The sequence below is a fragment of the Gracilinanus agilis genome, chromosome 3 (genome assembly GCF_016433145.1).
Source record: "Gracilinanus agilis isolate LMUSP501 chromosome 3, AgileGrace, whole genome shotgun sequence".
Classification (NCBI taxonomy): Eukaryota; Metazoa; Chordata; class Mammalia; order Didelphimorphia; family Didelphidae; genus Gracilinanus; species Gracilinanus agilis.
Genome location: NC_058132.1, coordinates 415846356 through 415861033, shown reverse-complemented (window position 1 = coordinate 415861033; position 14678 = coordinate 415846356). Strand labels below are relative to the sequence as shown.

The following is a 14678-nucleotide window of genomic DNA, read 5'->3' as shown; positions in this document are numbered from 1 at the left end:
GTGACCTTGGGCAAATCACTTGACCCCCATTGCCCACCCTTACCACTCTTCCACCTATGAGACAATACACCGAAAGTACAAGGGTTTAAAAAAAAAGTCTATCATTTAAGAAACAGCTGTGGGGATTAGTTCAGAGAAGTACTGTTTGGGTGGGTGTAGAATTTTTCCTTCATAGTTTTGTTTAAGTTCCATATTTGAGAGTTCTACAATTTTAGAGAGATTGGAATCAAAGGGAAATGTGAGTGGTAAAGAGTAGGTCTGAGAAAGGAAGGGATATTGAAATAAAGACTAGGGCATGTTTATTTGATGCCCTCATATGTACATAAAACATAGTTAATGAGTGAAAAAATCATTTAAATAACTTAATTTGCATGACATAAGTAACAGGTCTAAATGACTACTTTCTAAAAAAACTAATTTTTTTAAAAAGTGTTTGTTCTCATGCTGATGTTGTTCAATCATGTACAACTCTTTGTGTCCCCAATTGTGGTTATCTTTGCAATGATACTAGAGTGACTTTGCCATTTACTTCTCTGGCTCATTTTACAGATGAGGAAACCGAGGCAGAAAGGATTGAGAGACTTGCCCATGGTCACACAGCTAGTAAGTGTCTGAGAACTCAGACTGTGCTGACTCCCAGTTCAGCACATTGCATCCCTAGCAGCCCTTGGTTCATGTAAGCCTAGCCAAAAAGAAAAGAGAATTTTTTTGTAAGTTTATGTTGATGTTCATACCAAACCTACAACCTTTTTTTTTTTTTTTAAACCCTTACCTTCTGTCTTGGAGTCATTACTGTGTATTGGCTCCAAGGCAGGAGAGTGGTAAGGATAGGCAATGGGGGTCCAGTGACTTGCCCAGGGTCACACAGCTGGGAAATGTCTGAAGCCAGATTTGAACCTAGGACCTCCCATCTCTAGGCCTGGCTCTCAATCCACTGAGCTACCGAGCTGCCGGCAAACCTACAACCTTTTAAAGACTTCATACTATTTCCATATGCATCTCCAGACTGACTTGTTTTACTTAATTCTTCAAAACAAACAAAAAGCACATAGAATGGTTTAGAATGGGTTTTTTTTTCCCCGTTTACCTTGAAAAACCTAATTGTTCACAGGCTATCAGTCCATATTGACCTTTCCAGTCATCTGAACACATAGTTCTCCATGCAGCATCAACAAACACCTGCAGCACAGCATTACGGCCACTGACACGGACTGGTAGAAAACATGAAAAAAAAATTTGGTTAGATGACAACATAACTTTAGGATGAATAAACAAGATTATCACTCAAGTAGTACTTTTATTTATCAAACGAATTATAATTACTTTATTGGTTGTTTTTATTCATTATTACTATCCAGGTATTCATAATTCAATTTAATTAAATTCTCCCTCTTCATTGTGATAATTCATAGTGATTTGTACCCCCACAGCATTAGTCTGTACCCTTTATCTGTCGTATATACTCTCACAAAATTCTTTTGTGGGCAGAGTACAGAATTTACCTTCTCATATCATTTAGTAGTCTAGTATAGGGCCTTAATGTATTACTTTTCACAAAATGAGAGTTTGACCTTTTTTATGGATAAGGAAAAGGAGTAACTGGATTGATTTTCTGTTACTAACAATAAAGAAGAGGAATAAATTGAATTACCACATCTGTATTCATCTTCTCCATCTTTACAGTTGAATACACCATCACACCTTGCTGTCAGTTCAATACACTGAAAAGATGATCTGCACCTGTATTTCCCAGAGCAATTGAAGTGTACTAAAGGAAATTGGATTTTAAAAAAACAGAATGTTGTAATATTCTAGTTTCAAACCCCTAGGAAAACAAACTTTTGTGCTCAAAATGCAATTAAAAAACAATAGGCAAGTTCTTGCCCAGCCCTGTCAAGTTAGTATTAAATTTGTAATGAAACTGTATTCTTCTCTGGTGTTCTATCTTTTCTAGTCCCTCTTAGTTTGTATTTCTTAACAAAGAGATATATCTTCCTCTTACAGAGCAGGATCTATCTATCTGAAAGCTAATTCTGAAAAGGGGAAATTCCAGCACTTTAAAGTACTGAGTGGTGAGTAAGTTTAGTCTACCCATTGATCTTAATTTTTTTTCTTTTTTCCTCCCTTCTTCAGAACAAGGAACAATTAAATGGTGACTATAGAGTGCCCACTGACAGATTAAATCATTATTTCAGTAATCCAGTGGATGAGCAAATATTTTACCTTTTATGACAGATTTCAAAATAAATTTTCACTAAAATTGCTTCCAACTTGTTTTTCAAATAGCAGAAATATTTGATAAGTGAATGAATGGGGTTCTTTGTGGGTGTAAGTATTCCTGCCAATATTGACACACCTAACACTATTAAATTACAGTATCTCCCTTTGACTGTTTCTCATTGTTTCAATTTCCTTAGTGACATAGCCTTGGTTTTTGTCCACATTTTGCTTTAGAAATAGCAGCTGACTTTACCAAAAGAGCATTTTGCTTCAGTCATTAAGCCTATATGGCAGTAAAACTCTAATCTAAAGAGGAAGCTCATGAAGTTTTAATTGCTCTAATAGTTATTTTAGGACCTATTAAAAAATAAATTGTACTCACTGCCCAGACCAATGGCCACTGCTATGATTAAGGCAATAATTCCAATGACGATGATTGGGAAAAACTTTAATGGAAGTAAAGAAAGGATCTGCGCAGCTAGTGCATCAGCATCTATAATCCAAATGGAAGAGTGAGAATAATTGCCATAATTGAAAGATATTTATATCCTAACATTCTCAATATCACTCCCTCCCCATCTGTTCTCATCTGGATCTGTCTCAGTTCAATCTTTTGGACAATTAGGTACAATATTAGAAACAAATTGAGAAACCGAAAATGCATTCAACAGTTAACAAAAAGTGACTTACCATAGCAAGAAAAGGATATTCAACAAGGACAAGTATTGAAGACAGTTGATTCAAGTGAGAAAAGCTCCCTTGCCTAAATTGCCCATCATAATCCACCAGCCAAGGATCAGAGTGTCCTTGGAGTCCCTCATATTTGCTTTGTTTAGTCCCCTGAGTTAATGCAGTAAGAATGATTGCCTTACTACCTATGAGGTAAAAAAAATGTCCTAGCTTAAATAGAGGAAGGAGGATATTGCTCTCTATTAGAAACTTTGCCTCCTACTTTACTAAGAAAAGAGGTCATCGGTCATAATGAAAAGATAGAGGCCACCAGTCATTGCCCCATTTATATCATCTACCATTCTCTCTTCTACTTTCAGACAAGGAAGTCAATCCTTCTTTCAAAGCCAAACCCTTCTATTTGTGCCCTTAATAACAAGATCCATCTAGGCAATTTTTTTCTTTAACTAACCTTCCGTCTTTTCTTATTTTCTATCTCCTTTCTCCCTCAGCCTACAAATATGCCCAGGTCTCCCTCATCCTTTCAAAGATAATAAAAATTAATATTTAAAAATCCTCACTTAACTCTTTTCTCCCCTCAAGCTATCTTGAACATTTTTTCCTTTACAATGAAACTACTAGGAAAAGTTGTCTCTTCTTCGGATCTAGAGTCAAAGAATGGAGACTTGAGTCCAAAAAAAATCATTCTGAGTTCCCTCATATTACAAATAGAAAAACATGCCCAGTTAGGTTAAGTGATTTGCCAAAAGGTCACACAGATGATAAGTGGAAGAACCAACATTCAAACCTATGACTCCCAAAGCAGTGCTCTTTCTACTATGACTACTACTACTAATTATTATTATTATTATGATCATTGCTCTTATTACTATAACAACCTCCTAAAAGTCCAACCTGTCAACCATTCCATGAAGGTTGGTGGAGTTAAAGGGGTATAAGGAGAAGTTTTTGTTGACTAGAGTGAGTCTTGGTGTCTGAAGCTGTTAGGATACCTGTGGATCCCTGAAATACTGGTTAATTAGGCTCTGGCAATAACATCCTGGGTTAGCACCACAGAGTAATAATGCAACTGCTTCTAAGAGTCACAGAAATAAGTGGAGTAGCATAAGTCGCATACTTACTCAACATAAAACTACCATCATCATGACCTATATAGAGGAACTCTACCCTGTTTTTGGTTAAATATGACAAAAATACCCAAGAATAAAGCAGAAATACCAACACCACATCTGCTGGAAATGATTCAGTGCGGATAGCCTTGTCCAGTCCCCTAATCAAGCCCTGTTTTTCCTCCTTTTAGGGCTGAAGTCATTTGGGGGGAGAAGAGAACCCAGTTATATATTGGTCCTATCACATGCATACATGCACACACACACATACACACACATTCATCATGTGAATCTACTTGTCAAAAAGAAAACATATAATCCATCAACTGGAAAGTCAATTTGAGAAAGTTCAAGGCTCAGTTAAGGGAGTACGGACATACCTAACAGACTGAAATGGATAAATCTTCCAGGAGTGTGACCTCTGGGAAAGAGATGGGATGTAGATATGGACTCAGAGAATCCATAAAATTGAGAACTGAAACTTGAGAACTGAAATTCAAGAACTGAATGGTAAAGAGAAATAAACCCTAGTAGCTTAGCAGAGAAAACTACCATGCAGAGATACTGCTCCAGCTGAAGAATTTTGTGAGTACTTCATATAGAGCAAAAGGTCATTATAGCCTTGGGATATTAGACTTGAAAGTAGTCCTGTCCATATGCATTTCCTATATGTAACCCTCATGGTTATTACTCAGATCATACTTTGTTAGTGGAAGAATATTCCTGAAGGTTGTACGGAGATGTTTTACAATCTCTGTTCTTACTATAGCTGTTTAATGACTAATTCTCAATGTGAAGTATTCTAGATAAAACTTGTGAGCTAAAATAAAAGTGTGAATACCCACTTGATACACAAAGAGTTGCTTCTTTGGGAACTGTCATGAAAACCTGAGTGGCAAAATGGAAAGAATCTCAGAGGAGATACTATTCTTGAATTTTTTCATTATGCATCAGTGCATAATTGGAAGTATATCTTATAATTTATAATGTTTCATACTGATTTTTTGTCAAGATTAATTTTATCAACAACTCACATAAAAATATTTGCTTACCAGGACATGTCATTCAAACAAACTCCATCCTTAAGTTTATACGATTTTCCAAAAGAGAGATAAAATTGAAAAGTCACTAAAATTTGAAAAAAGGAAGAGGTGCAGAACCTAAGATTATAGAAAATTTTCAGTTAATACAAGCTTCAAAAATAATACTCAGTAATGAAACAGATGACAAATAATTTAGCAATGTCTCAAATGATGTTGGAAAGGAGATGCACATGCTTTTTGGTTTGCCATTACAAATCCAACTTACAAACTGATTATCATAAACAGAATAATTTTTTAAAACTCGTATCTACTATGACAATGATGAATGAATGCATTTTCCCACAGAATTTTACAGAAAACAAAGAGATATTTTGTGGCTTGCACATTAAGTAGACATCTTTATAATAAGAACCACGAGAGGAGAGTAGGAGTTGTCAATAGATCCTCTTTAAAAGAGTCAAACAACTTCATGAAAGAATTAAAATTAGTGATGCAGTGAAGAGCTAAGGAAAGGAAGTATAAGATTATATCAGTATCTAATTGGTACTTGAAGTAGAAAATTGAATGCCATATTTTCCAGGTAAGAACAACAAAAAAGGAACATGCAAAAAGAGATCTAGTTGGGTTGAGAGGGAGCATAACAGAAGTTCTACCTGTCCTTAATCATCCATTGAAAGTAAAAATTAGCAAGTTCAGATGGTACAAGGAGTCAAAGCATAATAAAGAAAAAATTAAAATAATTTGGTGTATGCTTGTATTACAAATGCAGAAAATGAGTCTGAAATAGGTTGTAACTTCCCTAGATTCAAAAAAGCTGGTATTAGAGGCAAGATTTAAACTTTTAAATTCTGCTGAGTATGAAGTACAACATTAGAGTTACTTTTATTTTCATTCAATAATTATTAATTAATTGAAGTATTTTTCATATGTTTGTTGCTAGCTTGGATTTCTTCCTTGAAAACTTCCAATTCATAAACTTTGACCATTTTTCTATTTGACTCATAGAGGACAACAATGAAGAGGTGACTTCATAGAAACCTGAAAAGACGTGTATGAACTGATTCAGAAAGCAGAAGGAGAAAAATGTATACAATAACAAGATTGTAGAGACAAAAACTTAAGGCTGCTGATGAATGAAATGACAAAGTTTAATTACAATGAACTGGTGATGATCTATCATACCCACCTCTAAACAGAGTCATTAGATTAAAGATGCATAATGAGACATATATTTTTGGTCTTGAATAATGTAAGAATTTGTTTTGCTTTACTATGTATATTTAAGTGGGTTTTCTTTTTCTTTTCTTTTTCTTTTAAATTGAGAGGAGAGAAATTTTCATCCTTATTCATTTTTTTTCATTTTTTTAAACCCTTAACTTCTGTCTATTGGCTTCTAGGTGAAAGAATGGTAAGGGTGGGCAATGGGGGTCAAGTGACTTGCCCAGGGTCACACAGCTGGGAAGTGTCTGAGGCCGGATTTGAACCTAAGACCTCCCATCTCTAGGCCCGACTCTCAATCCACTGAGCTACTCAGCTGCCCCTCATCCTTATTCATTTAAAAAATCAAACAAAAAGTAAACTGGCTGGATTTTTTGTGAAAAAACTAATTTTATATAATCAAAATTTTCTTTTGTATCTTCTGTAATTCTCTCTATTCCATATTTTATTATGAATGGTTCCTCTAGCCATACTTATAAATGACAATTTCTTCCTTGCTCCTCTAATTTATGTGACTTTTTATATCTAAATCATATATCCATTTTGGGTGTACCAAGCATTTCTACCATCCAAATATTGCTATCTCCATCATTCCAGTCCCATTATTTTTTTAGTTGAATCTTTAAGATTTTCTAAATAAGCCATCATATTGTGTACAAAAAGTATTCATTTGTTTCTCTTTTGACTATATATTATTTCAATTTCTTTTCCTTTTCTTATTCCTTTAGTTAATATTTTCAAGAAGATAACAAATAGAAGTGAAAATGGATATCCTTCCTTTATCCTTTTTCTTAAGGACACAAAGAAAAATTAAAGAAAAAAGTCACTTTTCCCAAGGAATTTGCAATCTCATGGAGGAAATGCAAATAACTATGTACAGAGAAGATGTATACAGGATAAATTTGAGAAAAATCTCATATGGAAAAGATTCATATCAAGGGACACTGGAAAAGGTTTCTTATAGAAGGTGGGATTTTGGCTTATATTTCTAGGGAAGCCAAAAGGTAGCAGCAAGGAGAAAAAATATTCCAAGCCTGAAAAAAGTCTGTGAAAATGTATAGTGTTAAAAATGAAATGTCTTAAACAAAGAACATCAAAGTGGCCAGTGTCATTAAATGAAAAAGTATGTGGAAAGGAGTAAAGTATGAAAAAGCACAAAAAGAAACAAGGGACCAACTTCTATAGGGCAGGATTTATATTACATCCTGGAGATAACTGGAAGTTACTGAACTTTACCAAATAGAGGGTGATGCAGATCATTGCTTTAGGAAAATTACTTTAATAACTGAGTTGAGAAAAGAATGGAAAGACAATAGACCTAAGTAATTAAATAAATATTAATTGTTCAAGTATAAGTCAACTAAATACAATAAAAAATTACAATACTAACTAAATTTATTTATTTGACGTTACAGCCATCAAACAGAAAAGGATTACTTGCTAAAGACAGAAAAAAAATTATTTTAGGATATAGTTATTGGAGGAACTTACAAAGGAAGTAATTAAAAAAAGGAATTTGATACTAGTTTCAAAATGCAGAGATTGATCAGTGAAACAGTTAGGGACCACAATAACAACAGCAAGTGAATTGGAATCCTAGGTTCTTAAGGACTTCAGTTATTAGAATCAAGACTTACTATTTGGAAAAACCATAGAGAAAACTAGAAAGCAGTCTGGAAAAAATTAGAATTAGATCAATATCTTACACCATATATTACGATAATATCCAAATCTCAAATGGATATATGCCTTAGATTTTAAAAAGTCACATCATAAATTAAAGGAGAAAAAAGGAAATCACTTTTATGATTGTTACGATTAAAAATGATAAAGACTGATATAATAAGAGAAATTAGTAGTTTAATTAAAGCCATGGCCATGTTGGTAAAATATATATAAGACTGCGCCTATCTTTTATATTTACCGCCAGAGCCCATTCTCTCTCTCGCTCGCCAACCAGCTCCTCAGGAAGACCAAGGGCTTTCTTTAGGCCCTCCTCTCATTTAAACTGTCCTATGCGTGGGGACGTTTACGTCCCCACGCCCAAAGAACCAGAAACCAGAAACCCATTGGAATCACGGGAAATATAGTGTGATAGTCCCCACGTGTCCATAGAAAATTTGTAACATACTTTTAAATGGCATCTCCCCAATTCCAAATATACATTTCCCTCTGAGATCCGGCAAAAAAAAAAAAAAAGGTTGGCCCTTTTTTCTTCGCTGGATCTGTAAACATAGACAACTTCTAAATTTCAGGAATTTGGGGGATAAAAGAAATGGATAAACAAATGGATAAACGCATCATTTTTAATAACAACATGATCTACGTTCATAATGAAATAAGAAAAAAAGAGGATCATAGAATATCAAATAAAGAATTTTGATTAAACCAAATTTAAAAAAATTTTGCACCAAAAGAAAACCTCAAAGTATCTAGGATTAGATGGAAGTTAACTAGAAAAAAACTATTTCCAAACTATTTCCCAGATAAAGATCTCCTTTCTAAAATATATAAGGAACTAATTCAAATGTATAAGAACAAGTCATTCTTTGACACCTGGGGCTATGACCAAGGACACCTCTTCGAACATCATCTTTGTTTTGTTGGCTTCATTTATAGCATCCTCACTTTCTTCTCCATAGCTTTCCTTAAAGGCTTCTTCTTCCATGCTTTTTGATAAATGATCAAGGATATGAATTAACAATTTTCAAAGTAAAGAAAGTCATGCTATTAATTACCACATGAAAAGATGCTTCAAATCAGGTGTCACGTATGTGGGCTGGGGTTCTTATGCAGTTCACAGTACTCCCAAATAAAACCCAAACTAGATTAAAATGCAATTGGGAAATATTTAACGAAATAAAAATACAATAAAACATGAATAATATATTTTAAAACTACATCAACATGCAGCCTGCAGGAATCCTTATGTATAGTTCAGTGGTCTCTCTTTGTGACTTTGACACAACTGATCTAAATCACTAATAATTAGAGAAATGCAAATTAAAGGTTTGGAATTCTACCTCAAACCCATAAGAAAAAAAAAAGAGAAAATGGCATATATTCACAAAAATGAAACATAAAGATTGAATGTCAACCAGTTAATGTTCAAATAGAAAGTAAGGAGGTGTGACAAAAGATAATAGGTAAAATTACTTTTATGCTTAATTAACTAATGATGAAAAGGAGGAGGACCACTTAATAGAAGAACAAAGTAACAGATTCATAAGATATGGAGAACAGAAAAACTCCTCCTTCAGGGGTTCTTAAGCTGAAATCTATATGTAGATTTCAAAGGTTCTGTGAAATTGCATGAGAAAAAGTAAATCTTTAATAAAAGTGTAATATGTATACATAATAATATATTATATACCATTATATAACATAAAATGTCATTATATATAACAACAAAATATAATTTAATAAATCTAGGTCTTTAATAAAATTGGTTTCTTTGTATATTTCAATTTACGCTTTCAAAAACAATATTCAGAGAAGGGGTCCAAAATCTTTTGTAAGACTATCAAAGAAGTTCACGAGAATCTTAGCTCTAAGTAATAAATGAATAAATTTAAATGTGTTACTTCAAGTTACTGTATTGCATTGTTCTCTTTTTCTTAATTTGGCACTACATCATTAAGTAGAACATATTTCATTGTACAGGTTATAGTTTTTTTAAAAGCACATTTAGGATTTTTGTTTTCTGATATAGAAATGCTAAATTGGCACTTGGTTGCTCTCCTATTGATGCATCATTATCCTATCTTAATATCTTCCATCTTCTGGCAGGCCTTGGTGGTTTCACACTAGCAATAAAATGGAGCTGATATGACTATTGAGCCCCTGCTCTTTTTTTCTTTCTCAAGGAGAAAGCCAGAAAATAAAATGCAATAGTTATGAAATAGCTCTTAGTGTTTCTCTTTAGATCAGTAGTCTAGATGGCTTAATGAAGTATTTATTAAAGTAATATCCACTTTAACATTCTTTGAAGCTTGGAACAAATTCTCACATGATCCTTTCTTTCATAGCCATCTCTATGACTCTGAATAAATAAATCAAGAGATTGCTTTAAAAAGTCCTTTAAACAGTATGGGAAAAATTAGGTTTAGAACAACATCTCACACCCTATACCAAGATAAATTCAAAAATGGGTCAATGAAAAATATAAAGAGTGAAGTCATAAATAAATTAGGTGAACATAGAATACTATACCTGTCAGATTTATGGGAAAGGAAGGAATTTAAGACCAAGCAAGAGATAAAGAACATTGCAAAGTGTAAAATGAATGACTTTGATTATATCAAATTCAAAAGGGTTTGTACAAACAAAACCAATGCAACCAAAATTAGCAGGAAAGCAACAAACTAGAACATTTTTATAACAAAACTCTCAGACAAAGGTTTAATTTCCCAAATATATAAGGAATTAAGTCAAATTTACAAAAAATAAAGCCATTCCCCAGCTGATAAATGGGCAAAGGACATAGACGGTTTTCACACAATGAAATCAAAACTATCAATAAGCACATGAAAAAGTGTTCTAAATCCCTCCTGATCATAGAAATTAAAATTAAAACAACTCTAAAATACCACCTTTCACCTAGCAGACTGGCCAATATGGCAGCAAAGGAAAGTGATAAATGTTGGAGGGAATGTGGCAAAATTGGGACACTAATACACTGCTGTTGGAGTTGTGAATTGGTCCAACCATTCTGGAGGGCAATCTGGAACTATACATAAAGGGTTTTAAAAGAATACCTACCCTTTGACCCAGCCACACCACTGCTGGGTTTGTAACCCAAAGAGATTATAAGGAAAAATACTTGTACAAAAATATTTATAGCCATACTCTTTGTGATGGCAAAAAATTGGAAAATGAGGGGATGTCTGTCAATTGGGAAATGGATGAACAAATTATGGTATCTGATGGTTATGGAATATTATTTTGCTGAAAAGAATGATGAACTGGAGGAATTCCATTGTGAACTGGAAAGACCTCCAGGAAATGATGCAGAGAGAAAGGAGCAGAACCACGAGAACATTGTATACAGAGACTGAAACATGGTGGCACAATCGAATGTAATGGACTTCTCTACTAGCAGCGATGCAATCATCTAGGACAATTCTGAGGGACTTATGAGAAAGAATGCTATCTGCATCCAAAGAAAGAACTGTGGGAGCAGAAATGCAAACGAAAAACATATGATCCATCATGTAGTTCAATAGGGATATGATTGGGGTTTTGATGTTCAAAGATCACTCTACTGCCAATATGAATAACATGGAAATAGTTTTTGAACAATGATACATGTATAACCCAGTGGAATTGCTTGCCAGCTCCAGGAGGGGGGAGGGAAGGGAAATGGCGGGGGAGGGGGTGGGGGAGAATCATGAATCATATAACTATGAAAAAATATTCTAAATTAAAAAAAAATTATTTTAAGTCCTTTGAGATTCTTACTCGTATCACCCACTCCATGATCTCTTCAGGCCCACACTAGAAACTATGACTTGGAGGAGCTTCTGCTCTTGGACCTCATTCTCCTGGCTGGTGACTTGCTTTTCCCAGAATATAATTTCAGGAAAGCCCCAGTCATGCTTCACTTCACTCTCTCCACTTTAGCTATGTCCTCCATAATTTCTATAGGGAAAATCCTCAGATATAGAGAGGTCCACATATAAGAAGTCTATCATGGTGTTACCCAAAGGGAGGCAGAATAGACATCTCTAGACTCTTCTATTCCCATTCTTCTTCAAGGGAGACTTTCATTCCTGCCTGAATAAGAATAGGCTGGAGACTACCCTGCTTTTCTCAGAGAGAAGGGTACTGGACTAGAATTATATTTATCTGCTACCCTAAATATTATTAGTTTAGAGGATATGATTTAGGGGTTCAACTAACTTCTGATTTCTTTGTCACTATTAAGGGGAATGGGAGATCCCAAGTTTTATGTCCAAGTTTTGACTCTGCATATTGTTGTTCATTTATTTCTATCATGTCCAACTCTTTGTGCCCTCATTTGGGATTTTCTTGGCAAAATATCGGAGTGCTTTTCCATTTCCTTCTCCAGCTCATTTTACAGATGAGGAACTGAGACAACAGGATTTAAGTTACCTGCCCAGGGTCACACAGCTAATAAGTTTCAGAAGCTGGATTTAAACTTACTAAGATGTGTCTTCCTCATTCTGACCTCAAGGCTCTATCCACTGTACCACCTAGCTATCCTGGACTCCTTGCCCACATAATATGAATTCCACAATGAATACACATAACAAATAGCAAAAAAAAAAATATTTACCCAAGCCATAAAAAAACAGATACCAAAGAAAGTATACATAGGAGAATATATATTAAACAAGACAGAGTAAAGGAACTCTCCTATTGGGAGTGACATAGCTCAGCTCAATCAAAAAAGAAATTCTCCTTCTTACCTAAAGGAAAACACCTAGAAATATGGACATTATAGAGACTGCTAACTCTTTTTATGACTTCCTACAATCTTTTCCTTCAGCAACATGAAATGGGTTTAGCCTCTGCCATCTTCTCTCTTAAAGTTGGAAGCCAGAAACATTCAAAGCAACCCAACACTTGAAGAATCCTCAAGAAGACTTGAAGTTTGAAGAGTCCTGAAGAATACTGAAGCTTGAAGCCAAAGGGGCTGGTCTTGAAGAGTTCCAGAAGGGTCTGATGGAGAACTAAAGTCTCTTGCTTCTCACCAACTTCTCCTTGGCCTTCATGCAAGGCAGATCATACATCTTTACTAATAAGAGTCTCATGCCAATAAACCTTGGGATAGGGGTTATATCTCTTTACTAACTAAGAACATTTTTCTTACCCACTCTTCTTCAGATCTAAAACTATGAACCACTATGAACTATGATCATATCAAACTTGATATTTTCCTAGATAAAGTGTGTCAACTTATTCCCCAATAGCCTTACTCACAAACACAGGTAGGATTCTCAGCCCAAAGCTCCTTTTGGATACTACTAATGGGGGGTTATTTTCCCACATTAAAATTCAGTATCTTGAGGGCAGAACCTGTTTTTTGCTTTTGTATTTATGTCCCTATTCGCTTAGCATGAACTTGGCACATAGTAAACACTTGATAAATGCCACTTCATTAATTCATTCATAATTGAAATAATTTATGCAATTTGTCTTTCCATACATCAGAGAATAGGTACAAAATATAATTCCTTCTACTCCTCCTTCCCCCAACCTCCTACAAATATTTCTGGAAACATAAAATGAAGCACCTGCTTTCACACAAGAATCAATCTGATCTGAACCATAGTAATGAGGGGTGATGATTTATTTCTATCAAAGGTCTGAATGAGGGACAGCCATATCATTATGACAAACATTGCAAATGGATAAAACAGTTTATATACTGCTTTAATGTTGCAAAGCACTTTCTTCTTATGCATTTTACATATTTATTCCTCAAAATAATCCTGTGAAATACATAATATTGGTTCTATTATACTTGTTTTACTGATGAGAGAATTGAATCTCAGAGTAATACTCATGTAAGGTCACATGGCTACTTTGAGGCATAAGTACTCAAATCTGGGTCTTTTATTTTTAAATTAAATGTTCTTTCCTCTACATCATAACTCTGATGCTTCCTTATTCCTAGAAGACTAACAGAGAAAAATGGTTTAAATTAAAGTAGAATATTTGGATGGAAATGAGAAAGAATTAATAGTGTAGGGAGAGGCAATGGGTTGGCTTGCCTCACAGAAAGACTTGAGGCTCTTTCTGACCCTGAGCTAGTCATATAATCTTAGGAGCCCTTAGAAATTCTGCAAGAAATGGTGCCCATCTTGAAATGGTAAAGGAAGTTCCTCACAGGAATTTCCCTATCATAATGTGTCCAAAAAGGGATAGGAGAGAGAATCTGCTTATCGTAATAAAACACAGCAACAAACTACTGAAGGAAGACTTAATCTCTTGAAATCTTCAATAAAAAATTTAAATAATTATTCATTCCTTACCTAGCTAAAGGTGGCAGGGGTGCTGAACCAAGAAATCACTTGTTTTTCTTTCTAGCTCTAGTATTTTGTGATGAGAAGCTTATGCTCTACTCTCATGGGAAAAAGAACACCTGGAGAGATTGAAAGGCATATTCTACAGCATTAACCATTGGGATGAGAGAAGGAAAACCTACCTGGTCCAATTTCACCAGGTCCCATTTTTAAATCATCAAAACCAAAAAACGATCTAAAAGAAAAAGGGGTCTCAGATGTTGACATGTCAGGATTAGTCCCAGTGACTACTTCAGGACCTCCTTGGTTGGTCTCCAACTCCACTTCCACCTCCTTTTCAAAAAAGAGAGAGAAAGAGGAAAAGAGAAAATATTCAAATCTTTGGTGACTCTCTGTCTTGTGATCAT

General features: G+C 34.6%; 1 protein-coding gene across 1 annotated transcript in view; it reads right to left on the bottom strand.

The window, feature by feature from the left end:
* The window catches only part of TMPRSS3 (transmembrane serine protease 3), a 53437-nt gene extending 38759 nt beyond the window's left edge, over positions 1 to 14678 (bottom strand). The window contains 5 exon segments of the mRNA XM_044669235.1: positions 1088 to 1211; positions 1652 to 1768; positions 2603 to 2713; positions 14454 to 14622; positions 14625 to 14678. Coding sequence (XP_044525170.1) covers positions 1088 to 1211; positions 1652 to 1768; positions 2603 to 2713; positions 14454 to 14622; positions 14625 to 14678 — 575 coding nt within the window.